Source organism: Anabas testudineus, chromosome 22 (assembly GCF_900324465.2).
Source record: "Anabas testudineus chromosome 22, fAnaTes1.2, whole genome shotgun sequence".
Taxonomy (NCBI): Eukaryota; Metazoa; Chordata; class Actinopteri; order Anabantiformes; family Anabantidae; genus Anabas; species Anabas testudineus.
This window is the reverse complement of record NC_046630.1, coordinates 16,177,252-16,197,920: the sequence shown is the minus strand read 5'-3', so window position 1 is coordinate 16,197,920 and position 20,669 is coordinate 16,177,252. Positions and strand designations below refer to the sequence as shown.

The 20,669-nt window shown below is 36.7% G+C and overlaps 2 protein-coding genes across 2 annotated transcripts in view; one reads left to right on the top strand and one right to left on the bottom strand.

Annotated features, from left to right (window-relative positions):
• Window positions 1–2,300, bottom strand: part of si:ch211-127i16.2 (probable flavin-containing monoamine oxidase A) — a 35,733-nt gene extending 33,433 nt beyond the window's left edge. Inside the window, exons 1-4 of the mRNA XM_026339670.1 lie at window positions 2,099–2,300; window positions 1,880–1,967; window positions 727–907; window positions 7–121 (exon numbers count right to left, since the gene is read on the bottom strand). Of these exons, the coding sequence (XP_026195455.1) occupies window positions 7–121; window positions 727–907; window positions 1,880–1,967; window positions 2,099–2,216 (502 nt within the window). The 5' untranslated portion in view covers window positions 2,217–2,300. The remainder of the gene's footprint in view (window positions 1–6; window positions 122–726; window positions 908–1,879; window positions 1,968–2,098) is intronic.
• Window positions 2,301–5,824: 3,524 nt separating this feature from the next.
• LOC113148146 (coxsackievirus and adenovirus receptor homolog) lies at window positions 5,825–20,522 on the top strand. Its single transcript, XM_026339673.1, has 8 exons — window positions 5,825–5,903; window positions 6,091–6,200; window positions 6,792–6,967; window positions 7,774–7,978; window positions 11,023–11,175; window positions 11,699–11,821; window positions 13,119–13,260; window positions 18,516–20,522. Exons 2-8 carry the CDS (start codon window positions 6,098–6,100, stop codon window positions 18,718–18,720), a joined length of 1,107 nt encoding a protein of 368 aa, XP_026195458.1. The 5' UTR covers window positions 5,825–5,903; window positions 6,091–6,097; the 3' UTR covers window positions 18,721–20,522.
• Window positions 20,523–20,669: the final 147 nt, after the last annotated feature.

Here is a 20,669-nt window from a genome sequence, read left to right as displayed (position 1 = left end):
CCTGACCTGAAGTCCAAGCATGTTGCTCAATGTACGAATGCAGGGTCATACTGTCGAGGTCCACAGCAAAGGGCGTCTTCAAAGGGTCCTGGACACATACTGTTGCACACAATCTGTCAATCTAAGTGCAAAGCACAAATTTCAATATAAAACACCCACACAATGATTTACCACTGTGAACCAAAAGCATCCATTGATACAGATAATAACAAAAGAATAGTTGGAGGTAGTCAAATATGATTCTAGCAGCATTTTCCCCCACATTTTCTGCTTCCTACTGCTACTCTAACCATATATACTGGACAGGAAATTTAGTTTTAGTATTATCTATATCTATATCTATAAAATACTGTTTCTACATTAATTTGGGAATTCATATTGATTTCATGCATTTAGAGATTTTGGGCAATAAAACGTAGTTGTAAAAATGAGCCTCTAAATAAAAAGTCTATATCTCCTGATGAACTTGCTGTATATCATATGTACTCTTGCTACGCATACAAAGGTCAACAATAATTAATAATAATTAATAATTAAACCTATTCTCAGCTTTGTGAATATGATATTTGTCCTCTGAGAATTGTAGTTATTTAGCTGTTAAAAAATAACTAAATGGTAGAAACAGCTTATCAGATGTTTCTACCATCAGGGAGGACTGCACCAACAGCAACATAGTCCAAAGTACAAAGTATTGCTATGTTAATGTGTGTTAGTCTGTTGCCTCACCTTCCAAATGAGCTGTGTGAAGTCCAATAGCACCAGTGGGGACAGAGCAGGGGTACTGGTTCTGTAGGTGCGAACTTTGGCACTCGGCCCACCCACATGAAGCACCTTCTTGCCAATGTTGAATTGTGGGTATGTCTCTAGGCCCAGCTCTTTTATGAGCTCCAAAACGTGTGTTTGTGTGCTGAGAGAAAAAATATATGGCAGTGCATTTTTTATTTATTTATTTATTTTAACTTGCTCTATAATACTTATGTTAAATATTCACACTTTAATGTGGGTTGTTACACTTGCACCTAAATTAGAAAAGCATTTATTCCAACTTTAATTAAGTGGCCTTGAGAATACAACATTATGCTATAAGGCCCTTGACCAACTATGAAGACTGGTTAAAAAAATCTCCTGATAGCTGCCTCTAAAGATTAAACTATCATCACAGGGCTCCTGACAGTGCACTTGAGAGTTAAGAAGTTTGAGCTGTCCAAGCTACATCCTAAAACCATGTACAAAGAGTTTTTGAGTTTGTGGTTAGGATCAAGGACAATAAAATACGGAACTAACGCTGAAGTACTAATGAACCACAACGGAAAATGCATTTTATGAGCCAATACATATGCCCCCAGTAACCAGCACAACATAGAATACATATATTTCCATGTTTTTCTTCATAATTCATATATATCCTGTACCTGTCATAAAAAGGCTTGCCTTTACATTAACTATGAATTGTTAGGAAGGAATCTTAAAGAATATTGGATATATGGACAATTATTGGTATGTTAATTGTTTGTGTTGTAAATAATCTTTTAGCCTGTGTTCATGACAGGAAACAAGGAGCAGGAACAAGCAGATTCTTTTCTGGTACCACTCAGACCATGGTCCTGAAGTATGCCTAAGCCATAGGGCAGAGCGTAAATATTACTATTTCACTCCACTCACATCCTCTGATACCATGTCAGTAAGTGATCCAGACTGGCAGGTTTGAACCCAGAAACTACTTGCTGCTAAGTGACAACGCTAATCACTGCACCACTAAGCTGTGCACCAGTTCTTTTTATTGTTATAAGCAAATCATGTCAACATTAAATCAAACTCCTGTTATGAACAAAATATTCCTATTTGCAAAAAAGCATTAGTAGTTTTTAATCATCGTTACCTTCCTACCCACTGCCCTCCAAAATCCCAGTGATCCACACCATTGGCTGAAGGTATTTCAGTGGTCATTGTACGACCTCCTACGCGGTCTGTGGCAGCACACCAAAATTTAGTGAGATCATTACTTTATTCCATAACTGTTTTCTAAAAGAATCAAGAAGAAAGTGATTTGACATTTCAGGTTGTCAGTCGCTTTCAATCATGGCACACTTTTACAAACCTTTTCCTTCCAATACCAGTATTCTCAACTTGGCATCCCTTTTTTTGAGTAAATAAGCTGCACTCAGTCCAGACAGTCCAGCGCCAACAATAATAACATCCCACATGTCTGCAGTCATATTTAAACTTATGTGGCTACTTTACGTTATTACGTGCCAACTTAGCATGAGCTGGTAAAGTCAGAAATAGAAATCAAACTTGATCCTCTTTTCTTCCTTGTCAGGTTATATAGCCTAGGCTGCTTTCGTAATATTGGACTTTGGAACTGTGAACAACTGAGCTTGTGACGCACTTGGCAGAGAATGAGTTGTGTAAATTCCGTAAGTAAACACTAGGGGACAGGGAAAAGCTTGTGCAGAAGTCCAAAATACTCTGAAATTAGCAATTAAATAGAGTGAGATAGAGATAGAGATAGAGAGATTTAGTTATTTTATTTTAAAGCAATCCATTAGTAATACCATTATAACTGCTAATTCTATTACAAAAAGCACAAGTTTTGTATGTAAAACTGTTTATGAGTTTGAATGTGACTCAGTCTGAATTGAACAACTGGGCCTCACTGCATATTTAACAACTTCTGTCCTGAGACAATCCTTGAAAAAGCAAGATGTGACCAGTAACTCAACTCGTGTCAAACCAAAACTATGAACACTGTATGTCTTTCTTTCCTAACGTACAATTAATAATAATGTATCATCTTATTGTTTATTAATAATTAAACGTTTAAATATTTTGTTCTTTTTTTTTACTAAACAAATTACAAAAAAATAATTTTTAATTAATAAAGATTATATCAAGCTATTGCTTATGTGACAAAAGTGTGCAAAAAAAGGAAAAATATTGGATATAGAGAATTAGCAATTATGTTATACTGAATGTTTTAAATATAGAGTTGGAGTTTGCTGGGGGAAGTGAAGAGAAGGTTTGGAAGGTCTGCATATTTTGATAATGGCCCAACTTGTTGAACATGTGGGGCAAAAAAAATAAAAATCAATAAAATAATAATAATACAAATATTTTTCACTTATTTGTTGCATTTTTGTTCTTTTGTTCTTTTTTCTCATTTTTTTTTTTAATTTTTTGGAAGGATGGTTTGAACAACCAATTAAAGGTGGAAGAATGATGTGTTCATTCAACCTGAGGGAGCAATCATCCCCTCAACTTTTTCAGATTGATCAGATAAGAAACCTGTAAAATCTCACATTAAGTGCGCAGATTCATAATAAAAAATAACTGTTAATCAGAGACAGGGAACATGGCACAGTAGTTTGTCAGGTTAGGATGATACTTTGGGAATACTTATATTTATATGTTTGTCATTTGAGTTAATGAAATAAAACAAAAATATAATTTAATTTAATAACTGAATTGAACATATTAATTTTTAAAATAAAACACTAGCAATTACAAAAAGATAAACTGCATTTTGGACTTAATAGCAAAATAGCATTTAATGAGTCAAAAACACTTTCAGATAAAATATATCAATCAGCTCAGGAGCACAGCAGTGTACTCTGCAAATTAGGCAGTCTGTGTCACGAAACAAGACCTATCACCTTGAGTTTGCTTTCAATTTTTCCTCTGATGCTTACAAAATGACAAGAATGTTTAGCTGATGAAAAAAGCTGATGAATATCTTTTGAAAAGCATTATGAGACATTATTATACAGGGTTTTAATTCTTCTGGGAGTCATGAAGCTAGTTCAGTGAAACTTTATGCTTTCCAGCTGGTAAGCCACCCAGCATTAGAGCCGGTTAATTAATTAGGAAAAATTAATCTATAATGCTACCTGTATTTGTAATTTGTAACAACATGCAACAGCATCTAGCACTTTATCTGTATCTGCAGATTATCTGTTTGTGGGATGCTTGCATTGACCCATTACAATTAAGTATAAGTTGTATTTTGTTCAATTGTCAGATTTGACTATGATGACTCATTTTCTTAACAAGGCTCCAGGCATGCTAGCACCTGACTCCACATCATTTTTCCACTAGCACTATGAGATTTTTGTGGTGTGTCCTCTTGTTTTAGGCCTCATCATATTTGTTAATACTCTTGACTTGTTGATGAAGATCAGATAACATTTTATGACAAATTAATACAGAAAACCACGAAATTCTAAAAGCTTCACATACATTTTCTTGTCACTGTATCTCTTCAAGAGCTAACTTATTTTCTCTTCCAGTTTGACACACAAAATATTGCCAGAGGCTAAGAGAAATATCTTGCACATATGATGCTAAGTGCTTCATTGTCTTTGCCAAGACACCAGCAATGAGCCCTCAAAGTTCAGTGTTCAAACTTTGTGGTCACAGCCTCCCAGGCAAAATTGTGCATGATATTTTCTTCTGTATTTGGTCTTCATTGTCAAGCCTTAGTCAGAGACCTTGCACTTGGTATACAAGTGATGCACATGGTCAGGATGCTTTCAGTTGTGTTTCTGTAAAACGTAGTGAAGGGCGGCTTAGTTGAAAAGCAGTTTTGAAATTGTGCTTTCTTTTCTTACATGAAAGTAATTAGGGAAAGCTGCCAATTGCATGTTTTATTTCTTCCAACAAGTCAAACCTATTCCTGCACAATTTTTGGTTTCCATAATACCTTCTTTAAAGCAGATATTCACAGTAGTGTATATGAGCTGAGCCACTTATATTTTCAAGCGTGGGTATGTGAAGTCACACAGGAGATATTTTATAGACTAATCTGGCCTACTTTATCGGTTGTGGTTACTAAGAAAATGAAATCATAGACAGGTCTTTGATATGCTTATACAAATTGAGATAAAGTTCTCCATCCTTTATCGCTATTTCATTTTCTGCCTGTGTATACTTCTCATTTTAAAGGCTGCCTCCCTGTAGATGTAGCACAGAGATAGACACTGGGGGTTTCTTCATACACTGTTAATGTATACAAACCTTGCTGGATTGTGTTTTTGGCTGTACAACCAGTTTCTTGTCACTTGATTCCTCTTGTGCTCTCTTTGTCTTCCTTTTTTGACCTCACAGACATGTGACAGGTGGGAGGTTCTAAAGTTGTGAGCTGTGTGTTGTGTGTGAAAGAATGAGGGTGTATCCACAGTTTTTGGTGTGTGACCTTGTACAGACAGAGTTAGATTATTTTTCTCTTCCTCATTTTCAAGTTTAGTGTTTTGACTTTATTTATTTATTATGCTAGTTCTTATGAGAAAGCATTTTGGGCTCTAGGCAAAAAGTACCTTTGAAGCATCAAAATATTTAAAATAATAAAAAGTGAATAATGTGTCTCTGGGCATGAAACGTAAAAAAGTAAACGACATATAAGGATGAAATTCACTTTAAACAAACAGGACTGAGTTTTCTGCTTTTCAGTACAACTCAGTTTTCTCAGTTTTCAACCACCTCATCATCAGAAACCCTATGTTTAAGTGCTTAATTTCTGTATGGTCACTTCTCCAGTTTCACTTGTTTACCAGGGAATTGCTTTGTACTGTAATTTAGCTGCCAAAGCAGTGATTTCCTCAAGAACATGTTTTTGTATGTAACTTTATTGTAATTGTTTTACTTACTTGACTTATTTTATGTCCTTGTGTTTCCTTAATTTGTTGTAGTTGGTGAGAAACAGAGCAGTATTTGGCCAAGTTATTAGGTGTGAATACCAAAGAAACCTCAAAGTAAACAGGAAAAACAAGTGGAGCAGCCATCCAATCAGAGGCCTTCATGGTAATGAGGCGTAAGTAAAGGAGGAACTCTCTGTCGAGCAAGCACCCCAGGCTGCTGGATCTTTTATTATTATTTGCCAGGTGCCTGGGTCTACTACCTTAATCCTGGTAAGAATAACTTTCTCCAGCAGCTTTTATAAATATGTTTTTTCTCCTAAAGCTGTACAAGTGTAGGCATACAGTTGTTTTTCTCTTAAGAAGACCAGTTAGATATGTTAATGTACTGTATGTTTTCCATGTGTTTGTGTTACAATTAGTCATTTTGACTTGCTTTAAATGATTTAATCTCAAACAGGTCCGCCATGCTCAAAAATGGATGCAGCCTTTCGAGATTGGCTTTCACCCTCAGCTGCCCGTCCTGGCTCGCTGGCTTCTTGTTGTGCCCTGCCATTCTGTTGAGCACAGGCAAGAATACACACACACGTGCGCGCACACACAAGCACACAGTCAGATACAGTGACTGTGCCCTTTGTTAGGTGCTTGCCTGTTTCATGACAGGGCATTAAATGAAGCATCTTTTTTAGAAACGATCACTGAGAGCTTTGTGTCAGAGCCACTGAACACTGCTGAGGAACAGGCCTCAGTGGTGTGAGTTAATCCATGTGTTACCATGGCGCTTGCAGTCTGTCCAATCAGACTTTGAGATTATGCCAGATGACACTATAATGTCCCAGGGATTTGAGCTCATATGTTTTTGTGTGTGTTGCTTGCAGGTGTGGCATTTATTACACTACAATTTAAATTTATTAAAGAAAATGTATTTTACAGCTTCTTCTTTTCACACACGTTAATACAAAAGTAAAACAGTTGCAATAAGAGCACTGGAGTAAAAGCATCATACAGTTACCTACACAAGTGTCTCTCAAGTCTAAGTCTGGCTTTCCTATTATCTGTGAGCTTACATTTATTTAAATGAAAACAAATAGAAACTGGAAAAAACTGTGTCTTAATGGTCCTAACCAAATGAAAGTAAAAACTTGTTTGAATTTTCTGAAGAATTGGGATGTACACAAGGATTGCAGGTGATGTCCACGGGCCCGCAGACCATCCAGAAGGTTGAGGGAGAGGGCGTGACTATTGGCTGCAGTTACACAACAAGCCCCTTTGACACTGGAGAACTTGACATTGAATGGTCTGTGGTCAGTCCAGATCCAACGCAGAAAGATCAGATGGTAAGAAGCAGAATGAAATTAATGCAACGTTTACAAAACACCACAGTAAATTATATACAGAGCTAAATTGTAATGTCTTTTAAGAAGGCTCCCATTTGTGTCTTGTTCATGTTTTTTTTTTTTTTTTTTTTTTTCCCAGAATCAGAATAATTTTTCAATATTTGCAACAACAACAACAAAAAAAATAAATATCTGTAGTAGTATTTACTTGGAAGTTTAGTATTTAAGTTCTGTCTAAATCGTACCCTTTGCAGAAAGTTGAAAACTATTACTAAATGATGAGCCTGTAAAATGGCAGACCATATTTTAGCTTATTAGAATTCAGAACATGGATAATTTAACATAACAGTTAGAAAGCGATCTTAGTATCATGACAGGAAGTGCATCTTTAAAGGATCGAAGGGATTCAGGCTCGAATGGATACACACACTCTTTAAAATTAACCTTGTGATGTCAGAATTCATGGAAATGGAGTGCAGATTAACTCCTACCACCTTTTTAATTTCACAGGAATTAGTAGTTTATTCCATTTGCCTTTTTAATTAAACAAGTCATTAGTATTAGGGTGTTTTTTTCCCCAATTATTTCCCTTAGGGAGTGGACATTTTAACACAGTCAATAAATGGACTGACCAGGTCCGGTGTGCGCTGCTATACACACACACACACACACACACACATATATATATATGTATATATGTATAATCATTTCAACTCAATGGAGTGCCAGAATAAAATATAAAACACACAGAAAATGAATCATACAATGGCCACTTTTCCATTTCTTTTTTTTTTTTTTTCCATCAGCTCATATCCTTTACTGGAGGTACTGCATACATCCACAGTAACGATGCTCTTGCAAAAGGGCTCAAATTTGCTGCTCGCGATCCCTCGATGGGTGACGCTTCACTCTCAATAGCTCAGCTGTCGTCGGCGCACAGTGCTACCTACCAGTGCAAAGTGAAGAAACCACCTGGAGTGGACATGCACAAGGTGTCACTGGTGGTAATGGGTAAGACAGGGTATTGGGTTGCATGCTGTGGTTACCATATGTCACCTGAATGCATTACTGATGACCATCACTGCTGAAACCTTTGCTGTAGTAAGTAAAGGCAGCTGCAATTTAATGCGCACTCATGCATGGTTTTTATCTTGAAAGACCACTACAGCAATGATTCCAGTTTTGTTAAAAGTCACATGATTGCCAACAAGACCTAAAGTAATGGCATTCTTTAGAGTCTGCTGTTATAAAAGGCTTTTACCACTCAGGCCTTGTTCTGGTAAAATAAATAAATATATAAATAAATATTTAGTGAGAAATTGCTCCCTAAATTAGGGCAAATTGCACAATTTTCTCATGCGAGTAACTCATTTAGTCTGGAATGGAATAAAATAACCATGCTGTGTGAGTGCATGCCTTTTATTACTTAGAGCAACACACAAAACACATAATCCAAAACTATATTCTTGCTAGTTTAACCCTTTATTTTTCTACCATTGACAGTAAAAGAGTCAGATATTACATAGTTTGAGCAAACAGCGGGAAATAGAGATACTGTGACAGTGGTCACAATTTTGACCTTTGCAATTAAATAAACTGAAACAAGATGGCTTTGTCTGAAACAGACACTGATACAGATTGATCAGACTGAAAAAAGGCAGCAGTAATTTCAAATGACACTTCACTTAGAGCATTTGCCAAAGGGGTAAAGTAATTTACTTGATTCTTGTCCAACTCATCTTGTTCAAAGAGCTAACTGGGTGGAGGAGCCTTTTTGACAGATTTATTTATTATGATTTGAAGGCTAAATACTACATTAAAAAACTTTTTACACAGATGTTTCGTGATTGAGCAAATAATTGGCCTACTTTCAAAAATCCATTCAGGGGTTTTGTAGAAACTCAGTGAAAAGGATGAAATTGATGGTCCTTGAGATTATATAGTTTTAACAAAATAATCCTTAAGTAGACCTTATGTTGCTAATACATTTTCTTGATACAACTCCTTTTATCAGGCGATCACTCAGAGCTTTAGGTGAGGTGACAGCACTGATTTAATTTCATTTCTCATAAACCTTCACTGAACTTAATCACTTCCAGTAATTAGATTAGCAAAATATGCATTGCCATGCACATGCAGCTTTGACAGTGCTGTTCATTTGTCAAGAGTTCTATACGAACATTTATTTTTCTTTTAAGTTTATCTTATATGAGCATGCATGCACTATAAACAGTGGCACTGAAGAATTACAGCTGTTGGCAAAAACAGTTTTTCATAATCTGAGTCCGAAAGGAAGAGGAACTGAAAAGTATAACACAATACCAAAAATAAATATTTCACAGTAATTTTGCATGTCCTATTGAGCTTAATGTTTGCTCTATGAGGAAATAATGTTTTCTAGTTATGTCTACTGTTATAATTAATTTAATGTGTCTCATAATGCAAAGTGTAATTTAGTGTAATTGTTAGGTTTTTTTTGTTTGACCTGAGAATAATCAGAGACAGGTATAATTGATTTTGTTGTGTCTGACTGCAAATATCGCTCAGCTCTGTGTGAGAGTAAAACACTGAACTAGGAATAAAAGCTGTATCACCTCCACCTGGAAAACAGCAGATTGCTAAATAACCATTGGGTACTTTCACATACGGACGTGGATGAAATTGTTGTTACCATTCCATTAAAGAAAGAAAAACCCACATTGGTAATTGATAGAAATATAAAAGTGTGGACCACAGAAGGCTAAAGAGAAAGTGGTCTCAAGAGATTATAAAGAAAATAATAGATAAGCATGCTTAAAGCAAAGGCTGTAAGACCATCTCCAAGCAGCTTGATGTTCCTGTGACTACAGGTGCACATACATCAGTCAATGTTCAACCCAAAGACTTGGAATGGAAGATGATGGAGGAGGACTCCACTGTTAAAAGTAAATCATTAAAAACAAGAAAACCCTGACAAGCCACAAAGCTTGGTTATAGTTATGGGGCTGCTTTGCTGCATCTGGCACAGGGTGTCTTGAATCTGTACGGGATACAAATAAATCTCATAACTATCAAGGCTTTCTGGAGCAAAACATGCTGCCCAGTGTCAGAAAGCTTGGTCTCAGTCGCAGGTCTTGGGTCCTCCAACAGGATAATGACCCAAAACACACAGCTAAAAACAACCGAATATAAGAAAAGAACAAATCATTGGACCGTTCTGAAGTGACCTTCTACGAGTCCTGATCTAAATCGCACTGAACATCTGTGGAAAGAGCTGAAACATGCCATCTGGAGAAGGCAGCCTTTAAACCTGAGACAGCTGGAGCAGTTTACTTGTGAGGAGTGGACCAAAATACCTGTCGACAGGTGCTGAAGTCTCATTGACAGTTACAGAAATCGCTTGTTTACAGTGATTGCCTCAAAAAGTTGCGCAATAAAATTTATGGGTACCATCATTTTTGTCCAGATCAGTTTCATTAGTTTGTTTTTTCAAATGCACTTGTTGAACCACAACTAAAAAGCAAGGTCTGATTTTCACGAGTAAATTTTCATTTGTCATGACTTTTGTCAGTTTCAAGTTTAGTGACCAATGTGGGTTTTTCTTTTTTAGTTGATCATGAGCAGGATAAGGACTTTAGAAAATGCACACATGAATGGCTGGACAGTTCTTGTTTTACTAATTTTATCAGCTAAATATGTAAATTGTTGTTCTTCAGGTCTGCTCTCCACGAGCACCATGATAAAATCAACCACACGTTAATCGTTACAGATTTCTATCATCCTCCACCTTCAGAAATATTATTATTATTATTATTATTATTATTATAACTGTACTGGCTTTGAACTCTATCATCTTTAACCTATGAAGCTTACCTTCATTATAAGTTTTGTTTTTTTGCATCTCATACATTTATAACCTCTTGGCATGATTCTCACTATACTGACTTTGTATTACTCGAAAGACTTAATCAAACCTGTTCCTACCATTTCACACTAAAGCTAATGAGCTGTACTGTTTTATTACAAACATAATGGAGATGGTAGCGCACAATTATCTGTTTGGTGTATGATTTCAGCAAAGCCGTCTGTGCCTAAGTGCTGGGTGGAGGGAGGGGAGATGGTCGGCGAGGCTGTGTCTCTATACTGCAAGTCTGCAAAAGGTTCCACTCCCTTAACATACATGTGGAGGAGAGACGGTGTAGACCCCATCCCTGCTGCAGCCACACAGAGTAAGTGTGACCTCTGCTGACGTCATGATGCTAGTGCACATCAAAGAGAATACGTGTGTGTGTGTGTGTTAGGGTGGGGGCTGGGGATGGAGTTAAAAACCTTCTTCTTTTTGAATGTACATGCATCCATGGTTAGTTCTGTCAGTGTTTATTCTGATTATCGAAATGTGAAAATATGTGAAATCAACAGCGATTTGCAACGAAAAACATACTGTTGAATATCAGTGATTTGCATTTTTTTCTGGTGATTTCCAAATATTTGATAAATTCATTTTTAACTGGAGACAGCATCAATCATTGTTCTCCTACAGCAGAAAATACAACACAAGCTCTGTCTGCATACAGACATGATGGATGACAGTCTGTGCACTGAGGTCTTCTCATAATCTACATTATTGTACATGTAAAAAAAACTGCCTTAGAGCCCAATTCCATTTATCTTAATTGCAGTTCCTAATAATATATTTGCAGTATGTATTGTATCTGTTAATGTGTGTTTGTTGGTATTTGCATGTCCCTGCAGACAGCGTGACCGGGGAGCTGAAAATCAGCAACCATTCACAGAGCTTTGCAGGAATGTACCTTTGTGAGGTGAATAATGCAGTTGGAGCTGAATACTGCAAGATCAACCTGAAAGCAAACAAACGTAAGCACTGGGCCGCATACATCACACATGACTCACACATGCGATCATGAAAGACCTACATTTCATCCTCTCCAGTCTTCTCTCTTTGTACTTGTGCCACACTATCGTCATTGCTCCACTTTTCACACACAGGGTTTTAACCATAGTGCTGAGTAACATTGCAGTAACATCCTTACATAGTCGTTGACAGTACAAGGTCAGAGACAATTTAAAGAAGTCAGTTTATTCAGAGAAGGTTTTGGCTATCTGCTCTTCATTAGCGAGTTCCTGCAATTTAGTGTTGAAGTCACACGAGTGATGCTGAAATGATTCTTCTCCCTTGTACTATTCAAGAGCAGTCCTTAAAAGCTTTATTAAGTGTTAATGACACAAGATAAAAGGCAGCAACAGAAAATAAGTGGACTGATTAAAAGCACCTCATCAGTTTTGATAAGCTCTCAGAGTGTGTAATTGTAAATAGAAGTAGCACTTCATTTAAAAGGAACGTCAGAAATTCTCTTAAATGAGGACAGTTTGTGTATAGTAAAACTGCTGAACAGCTCCAAACAAGACAGAAACCAGGGAAATACAAGAGATGTCTTATAGAGAATGAATTCAGTGACTGTGGGAGGAGCAGTCAGTGATCCAGCCTGCCATTATAGAATAAATCATCTCTGGGGTTGACTCAAACAAGAGCATTGCATTCTATAGATCCATAGAAAGAGTTTGTCTTTGCGTGCCTCATGGTCTGTGGAACAGACCCCCATCTTATATAATTTCAAGTCCATAACTCCTGGTTTGAATGCTCCGATTTTTGGCTTTAGGCGGGGCATCATTCATTTTTGTTTGAAGTGCAGGGTGCTGTCTCTGAACATAGGTTCCAACCCTGAGACTTATGGCACCCTTAGTGAGCTGAAGATTGAATTATTAAAAAGATTCACAGTCTTAAAGCTTGAAGGAACTGTGCCATTTTGGGTTAAAAGCTTATTTAATTTTCTTGCAGAGTAAAAAGAGGTGACTGATACTGCACCATTTCAAGAAATTGTCTACTTAACTACCAGGCAGGTAGCTTGGACTGCCACAGTAACTAGTGGTCCCTCGAGAGAAAGAACTCTTACTTATGAAATGTTGTATGTCCTAGTTGGACAGTAAGATACTGTATTTTATGAATACAGTATCTGTAGTGTCTGAGTTTTTGTCATCACATCAGGAGAAAAGGTAATAAAAACAAACAACAACCAAAAAAATAAAAAAGACTGTCTTTAGAGTTTTCTGCAACAGAGACAATAATTCCTTGTTATTGATACTGATTTCACAGCTCCGAACAGAGCTGCTGTGATAGTTGGGACCTTTGTTGGTTCTCTGCTCCTCGTCTTCATCTTGCTGGTCTTCATCGGTCTTCTTTACTGGAAGCTGAGCAACAGATATCGCTATGAGAAGGAGTTCTCCAATGAAATCAGGTACACACTGCAGCAACAGCAGAGAGAAAAAGAGAGACAGACAATTACAAAGTATATGTAACGGCATACTTCAAAGCTATTTGAGATAGAATTTAAAAAATCAGGCAATAAACATGTAAATACAACAAAAATACAGACAGAAAACCAAACCAAAAGTCAGCTGAGTTCCTTAAGATGATGATTTACTTTTATTTTTCCTCAATCATCTATACACTTGTGAAGATGGAGTCATCTGCAGTCTAATTTAAAGCTTCATAATGTGCAAAACAATTTGGAAATGCAGTGTTTGAGTGCAGCCGCAAACTGATTTTATTCAGGCAAATTGATGTAAACATAACTGCTGGCATTACAAATAACATCTGTTTCTGTTTGTTCATTTTGTCTGAAAGCCTGGGTAGGATTCATTAAAAGTTAAAAATAAAACTCTTCTTGTTGATCTTCTCTGGTTTTTGTTAGTTAGACAACAACAACAAGAGGTTTTCCAGTGTGAACAAGCTCTCTTGGGAGTCTTTGTCTTAGACTTGCAGCAAAATTCCTATATATATAACACTCTTTTTCACTTTCCATCCATAGCTGTATGAGAAGATCAATATCATATACAGTGGTGTTTTAAAGTTTGTACAAGCTCTGAATCACCACTGTATGCAAGTTAAATATGTAACCAAAACCAGTAAACATTTAACGTAGTATAAAGAGTAAAGAAAGTTAGTCTGCGTTTTTACAAGTAGCAAGAAAAAGTATGTAAACCTTTTTTAATTTCAATTTCAATTTTTTGAGAACATCTATAAAACCCTCACAGTGCTATTGGAAAAAGTGTGTGAACCCTAACCAGTCTACAGTTGGACAAACAATCTAAAATTGGAGACTCCTCAGGGCTGTAGCTACTCTACCAAGAAGTGGGCGGCCAGTCAAAATGACCCAAAGAGCACAACAAACACTCATTAATCAGGTAATGAAACCCTGAGTGACAGCCAAAGATTTGAAGGCATCATTGGAACTGGCTAACATCTGTGTTCATGAGTCTACAGTAGGTAAAACATTGAATGGCAGGACACCTTCAATCAACCTGCTGCGAACTAAAACGAACATTGCTGCACATCTGAAGTTTGCCAAAGAATGAATGAATTCCCAACTGTATCAAAAGATTCTTCAAAATAATTTGAGAATGTCTGTATGTCAGCTGAAACTCTGTAGACGCAAACACACAACAGAATGGCTTCAGAAAAACAAAATCTGCCTTTGGAGTGGCCAACCAGTTATTAATTCTAATGGAATTACATGTTTTCCACTAGCACTATGAGATTCTTTTTGTTGTTTTCAATAAAGTTTTTAGTGTTCTTATTTTAGGCACATTATATCTATTATTACTCTTGACTTAGATGAAGATCAGATCACATTTTATGACAAATTAATGCAGAAAACCATGAATGTTAATCTGCCCCCAGAAAGCAAACCCAAAAGTCACCCAAAATATTTAAATATTCCTAAATATACAAAAGCATGAGAGAAGATAATACCATAATATTTATTTCTTCTTTGTATCATGCATACTCTTATTCCAAACTTGCATACTGAAGGGGAAGGTTTTGGCTTAGGTGTTAAGTTTAGTTTGATATCTTCATAATAAATGTTGAAAATGTTTGCACATAAAAGAAAAACACACATTTAATTTGTAGGTTGTAAAACTTTCCTTGATAGATGTAATTGAAGTCTTACAATTTTAATACAATTTTAATATTACTGCTATACAAATGTAAACAAATTAAAATAATTATGCTTAATATAAAAAAAAAACATTGGCATTTAATGTTGAAATCGAATTGAAGTACTTCGCCTTAGGAAAAAAAAATTTAAAAACACATTAAAATGAATCCTCTAAGTAAAATGAAATAAAATTAGTTATTTTATCTGAGCTCTACATAACCAGAATCGAAATAAGTATTGAACTTGTTATCCTGGTTGACATGGCGGTGTAGTGGTTAGCAGTGTTTCTTCACAGCAAGAAGGATCCAGGTTTGGATCCACGGGTCGGCCAGTTGCCTTTCTGCATGGGCTTCCTCCCACCATTCAAAGACATGCAGTTAGGGTGAGCAGATTAGGGGTTGTGACTCTAAATTGCCCCTAGGTGTGAATATCAGCCTTGTCATGGACAGGTGACCTGTTCAGGCTGTACCTCTCTTCTCACCCAACGACAGATTGCTTCTAGCACTCCCATGACCCCTCTTGGTGGGGAAAAAAAAAAATAGCCGGTAGGGTAACTAGGTTAACTTTTGTAATTGTGTGTGCAGTGTCCTCATTAAAATGTCGGACAAACTAAACTAAAAGTAGGACCACATTAACTGCAGTAAAATTCCATTAGAGAAGGGTTTTTAAAAATGGCAGCAGTGTTATTGTTCTAACCTACTGTAATTAGAAATATTAGCTTGCTAATACAGAAATAGTGAACGTGCAGCACTAGAAAACAACTGTGCAGAATTTCTGGCGTGTCTAAATTGTTTCTTGTGCAGGATGCAGAATGCACGCTTGCTCCTGGGTGATGTTCTGCAGCTGACCTCCCTTCCTCACATCTTTGACAGACGGAACTTCTTTTGAAACACTGTCTCCCCCAAAATATTGAAACTGTGGTTCAGTTAAAAAACAACCCACATGCTTTCAAAGTAGATGAAGCAGTGTCAGTGTGGGAGGACAGTGTTATGTTTAATATACAGAGAAACACTTCAAGCCACAATCCTGATATAGGGCTTCTTCATATCAGTGACATGCAGGAGTTCAACTCTTAGCACAAAAGACATGGCATCATAGAGGAAAGCTCACATAACAGAGATGGCAAAGCCTGAGTCAAGTTGAAGTCATGACAATAGTTCCTCTTTATTAATGTGACGTCTGTGTCACCTCAGTAATAAGTAAACACTGCAGCTTGAAAAGTTCATAGATGAGTCATGCTGAGTATCATATGAGGTCGAGTACTCTTCATAAAAAACACATGAATACAGTGAGAATAAAAAGACTTCACACATTCAGGGCTCAAACACATACAAACTGTAATGCTGAATGTACAAACCAAAACATGAGTGCAGACTGATATACTCTCTCTCTCTCTATCTGTATATACAGGTGCTAGTCATATAATTAGAATATCTTCAAAAAGTTGATGTATTTCACTTATTCCATTCAAGAAGTGAAACTTCTATACTGTATACATTTATTCTGATATATTTCAAGTGTTTATTTATTTTAATTTTGATGATTATAACTGACAACTAATGAAAACCCCAAATTCAGTATCTCAGAAAATTAGAAAATGACTTAAGACCAATAATAATAATAACATTAGTTGTCAGTTATAGAAATATACTTGCATCCATTTTAAATGTGTATCACTATATCTGAGTTGTGTTGTACCTTAAGTATCACAGTTGCTGTGCTATAGTTTATAGTCACATCTAGCAGACTTTCAGAAGGTACTTCACTTACTTTGTACTTCTTGTATCTTCACTTGTTCTTGTCCATCTTATCTTATCAATAACTCATTATATCAGTTATTATTATTAGAACCCAATCTCTGATTGTAGGGAGGTTAATGATAATTTCCCCCCACTGACCTGTCGTCCTGGCTCCCCCTTGCCGTAGCATTTGTGTTGTACCTCATCAATCGCTCGCTGTGACATCAGATATATTAGAGCACTGTGCTGAACAAGTCAGTGGCACTAACCACTGAGCTCTCTATATAATACAGCAGCTCGTCCAGGTAATGTCTAGATATGTACATGGTTCCAGTGCATGTCTGAAAGGAGATTTACAGTTCTGTTTTTGTCCACTAGTATTCATTTTCCTTTTGTCTGTGGATTGGTTTTCACCAGCTCCTGTAAGGAAATACACAGATCAGCCTCAGCAGTCAAACCAGCATGGGACCTCCACCTAGCACGGCAACACAACTGTGATGCCTGTTGATCATGGCTAGCCTCAAAACTATTTGTGCTATAGTAGCTGTTTTACTGCTGGATCAGGCCAGATGGTTACCCTTCACTCCCTTAACACATCAGTGAGCCTTGTGTTGGTTCACCAGTCTTTGTAGAAATCCATCCTGGGAACATCCCATATGACCCGCTGTTTTGGAGATGCTCTGATCCAGTAATTTTGCCATTATAATGTGCCCCAATTGCTGAACAGTCTGGTCTTGTTGCATGGCAACACACACGCAGACATGCACAAATCACTGCCCCAAACACTCGAGGCACATTGTTTCCCTTTTCAACTCAACAAAAGTAAATTTATTCCCTTTATCAGCAAAACAAATCTAAGTCCTTGGCCTCCACAGGAGCAGAAAATGCCAAAGTCTATGAGGTGCGGGTGTTTTCTTTGACAGAGGAGCAGGTTCCAGCTGGTACTGCAAAGTTACATAAATGCAGAATGCAAAGAAGCTTCTAAGCTTGAATGTTGGCAGCAGAGTTGACAAGGGAAGATTGTACTGTGTGTTTCTTGTCAGCATTTACTGGTTGAAACCAGCACCAGAGTGAATTTTAGCCTTCAGTAAAAGAGTAGCAGTGAAAGTGGGGTCTCAGTGAGAGTAGGCGTTCTTAAGAACATCTAAATAAGCAAAGACGACAAAAAATTATGCTTCACCTACCGGAAAGTGTTATTTACCTTTCTGTACATCCACAAGCAAAAACAAAACAACTTGGTTAACAGAACCTTCATAAGTGGACAGTCAAAGGGTGTTTTGCTACAAAATGAGAAATGTATTTTTAATATAATATATTCATATTATATATTTAATATATTAATCAGTCTTATGTTATATTAAGATGAAATGCTATATATTTGCAGGCTTTAGATGTAAGAATTTTCTGTTTCTTCTGTTAAAACACTGTAAATGAAATACCCTTGACCATTATATTGGAAATCTCACCATTTTGTGACATTTTAAAGACTAAATCATGGTGTAACTATAAAATAAGAGATTTGCTACTTAGTAATGAGCACAAACTGAACCAATTTCAGTAACAACCTTTTGTACACGATAGGTCAATGTAACTGTACACCAATACATAAATTAGTTTTATAGTTGTAATTCTATACTGTAACACTATGAAAGCTCGGCCCTCACACACTTGCCACTCAAGCTTTTTTACTGTGAAATAAATCAAATACTAATTAAATTGAGCTTAAATGACAAAATGAGTCAATTGTTGTTACTGGTAAAATCCATTAATTTTATTGTTTTTCTCCCTCTGTTCTGCTCTAATGTCAAACAGGGAGGACGTCCCCCCACCTGAGAGCCGCCCGGTCAGCCGCCGTACAACCCAGAGCGCCATTCAGCACCCACAGGTAACTTATTCTCAGGTGGGCGGGACCGACATGAGCTCTTTCAGTGAGGGACACACACCCTCCAGCAACAACCACACACCAGTCAAATATGCACCAGCTGAATGTGACAGCATGTACGGATATGCAGTCTGACGATCAAAAGCATATTTGAACTGAGGAGCATTTAGCTCCAGTTGGAGCATTTGAATAGAAGCTCTGAAGACTGGACACTTGAAGATGAAAATGTGAAGCAGTAAGAGTCTGGCCTCGTCTTTAATTAGCTGGATTCAAAGTAGTGCAGTGCAATGATTTTTCGATAACATTGTTCATGTTAATTACTTAAAGATAATCCTAGTCGTATAATGAATAAAGATCGTATTGTTCTTTCAAAATGCAGGTGAATGTACAGTGTGTAAGAAAGCTGATCTTCAAAATGTATAAAAATGGAAAAATGATGTTGACAGTTATTTTAGGAGTTATCATCACCTACATGCTAAACTAAACTTGATTGTGATTTTTTTTTAAATCATTTTAAGTTAAAAACCTAAAACACAACTGGAATCCAAATAATTCAGTCTCAAGTTTAAGCCAAAGGAGAAATATTTATTTCATGATAGACCTCATTTGGAAATACTCCACCATTTAAAAAAAAAAAATGTACACGATTAAGTTTTTTTGAGGATGTACGGACAGAAGTTGAAATATTAATAGCCACATGCAATGGGTTTTTTGTCCACTACATAAACAGCGACTAGACCTCACCAACCTTCAATCTAGACAACATGGAAGCCTCTGTGTGTCCCCCTCACACGGTGGTAGGACTTTGTGTTTTTACAGAACGGTTGGCTTTTGCAGTAACACACATCAAAGACAGTCAAAAGTATAGAAACTAAATATACTGTATCAGCATCTTTTACTCCCTACTTCTGTGTGAACCAACCAGAGGCAATATGCTCAGTGTTAGCATAGTACGTCTTAGTAAGGTGTGTGAATGCTTTCAGTAAGATTCAATTGTTTTAGTTTTTGTGATATATTTCTCATGTTCTTTGTTTAAATGTGCTGTGAAAATTTCTCATACATAAAGACAAGATAATTCAGTGTAGAGCTAATCTGTCAATACCTAAATATATATGTGGACGATTTAAAGTTGAAGTATAAGCCCATAGAAACAATCTATTGTGTCAAGTGCAATGTAAAATTAATGTGAACTCTTTTTAAAATAGATATTGACAGTTGTTTTCAACGCACCTAACTCTCTGTGAGTACAAATGAAAAAGATCTATTTGAAGTATTTGTGGTATTAGAAAATTACTAGAAGTAAATGGAAACACTGAGCAATGCATCTCTAGGAAATCACAGTGATTTCTCCTTCTGCAGATACGGTATATGTTAATTACCACATGAAGTTTGTCTTCAGATTTAAACTCTTCTTTTAATGTCACCATTCTGAACAGCACCAAAATGGCTTTCACACATGTACTGTAAAATGATTAACACTGAGGAATAGAAAGAGTCCTGTCACCTGATCTGTAAAAAATAAGGCAAGGTATAAAATCATAACCACTGATCAAACTCCATGCAGACACTGAAACATGAATTTGGCTTCAAATGATAAAAAAAAAAAAAATGTTGGTCCAGTTCTTAAAACCTAAAAAAAAAATCTTGATTCTGTGCAATAAAAACAAACAAACAGTAGAACACTGAATGCAGACATTTAAAAGTATGAAGTAGCTGTTGAGTTTCCCTTTCACATCCAGCTGACTGCACCCATAAACTTGTGACACCAAGACTGAAGTGAACTGTGTACAGTATGTGATTGTTGTTGGCTATAAAAACCCTCCAAGTGTTTCCCTTTCACATTCAGCTGACTGCACCGATAGATGTGTAACGCCGAGATAAAAGTGAACTGTGTACGGTACGTGATTGTTGTTGGCTATAAAACCCCTCTGACAGTCTCCGTGAGTCCATCCAGTTGAGTTGATGGGTTAAATGCTTCACCATATTGTTGTAAAGGGCTCCAAAGATGAGCCATCCTCAGTGTGTCATAGACGTGCCTCCCTCTTCTTTAATAAAGTCCTCTGAATGTGGACGAACTTCCTGTT

Coding starts and splice junctions, on each gene's coding strand:
- LOC113148146 (XM_026339673.1), top strand. CDS start 6,098: ATGCTCAAAAATGGATGCAGCCTTTCGAGATTGGCTTTCACCCTCAGC. Junction 11,822..13,118: donor CAACCTGAAAGCAAACAAAC/GTAAGCACTGGG, acceptor CTGATTTCACAG/CTCCGAACAGAGCTGCTGTG. Junction 13,261..18,515: donor GAGTTCTCCAATGAAATCAG/GTACACACTGCA, acceptor AATGTCAAACAG/GGAGGACGTCCCCCCACCTG.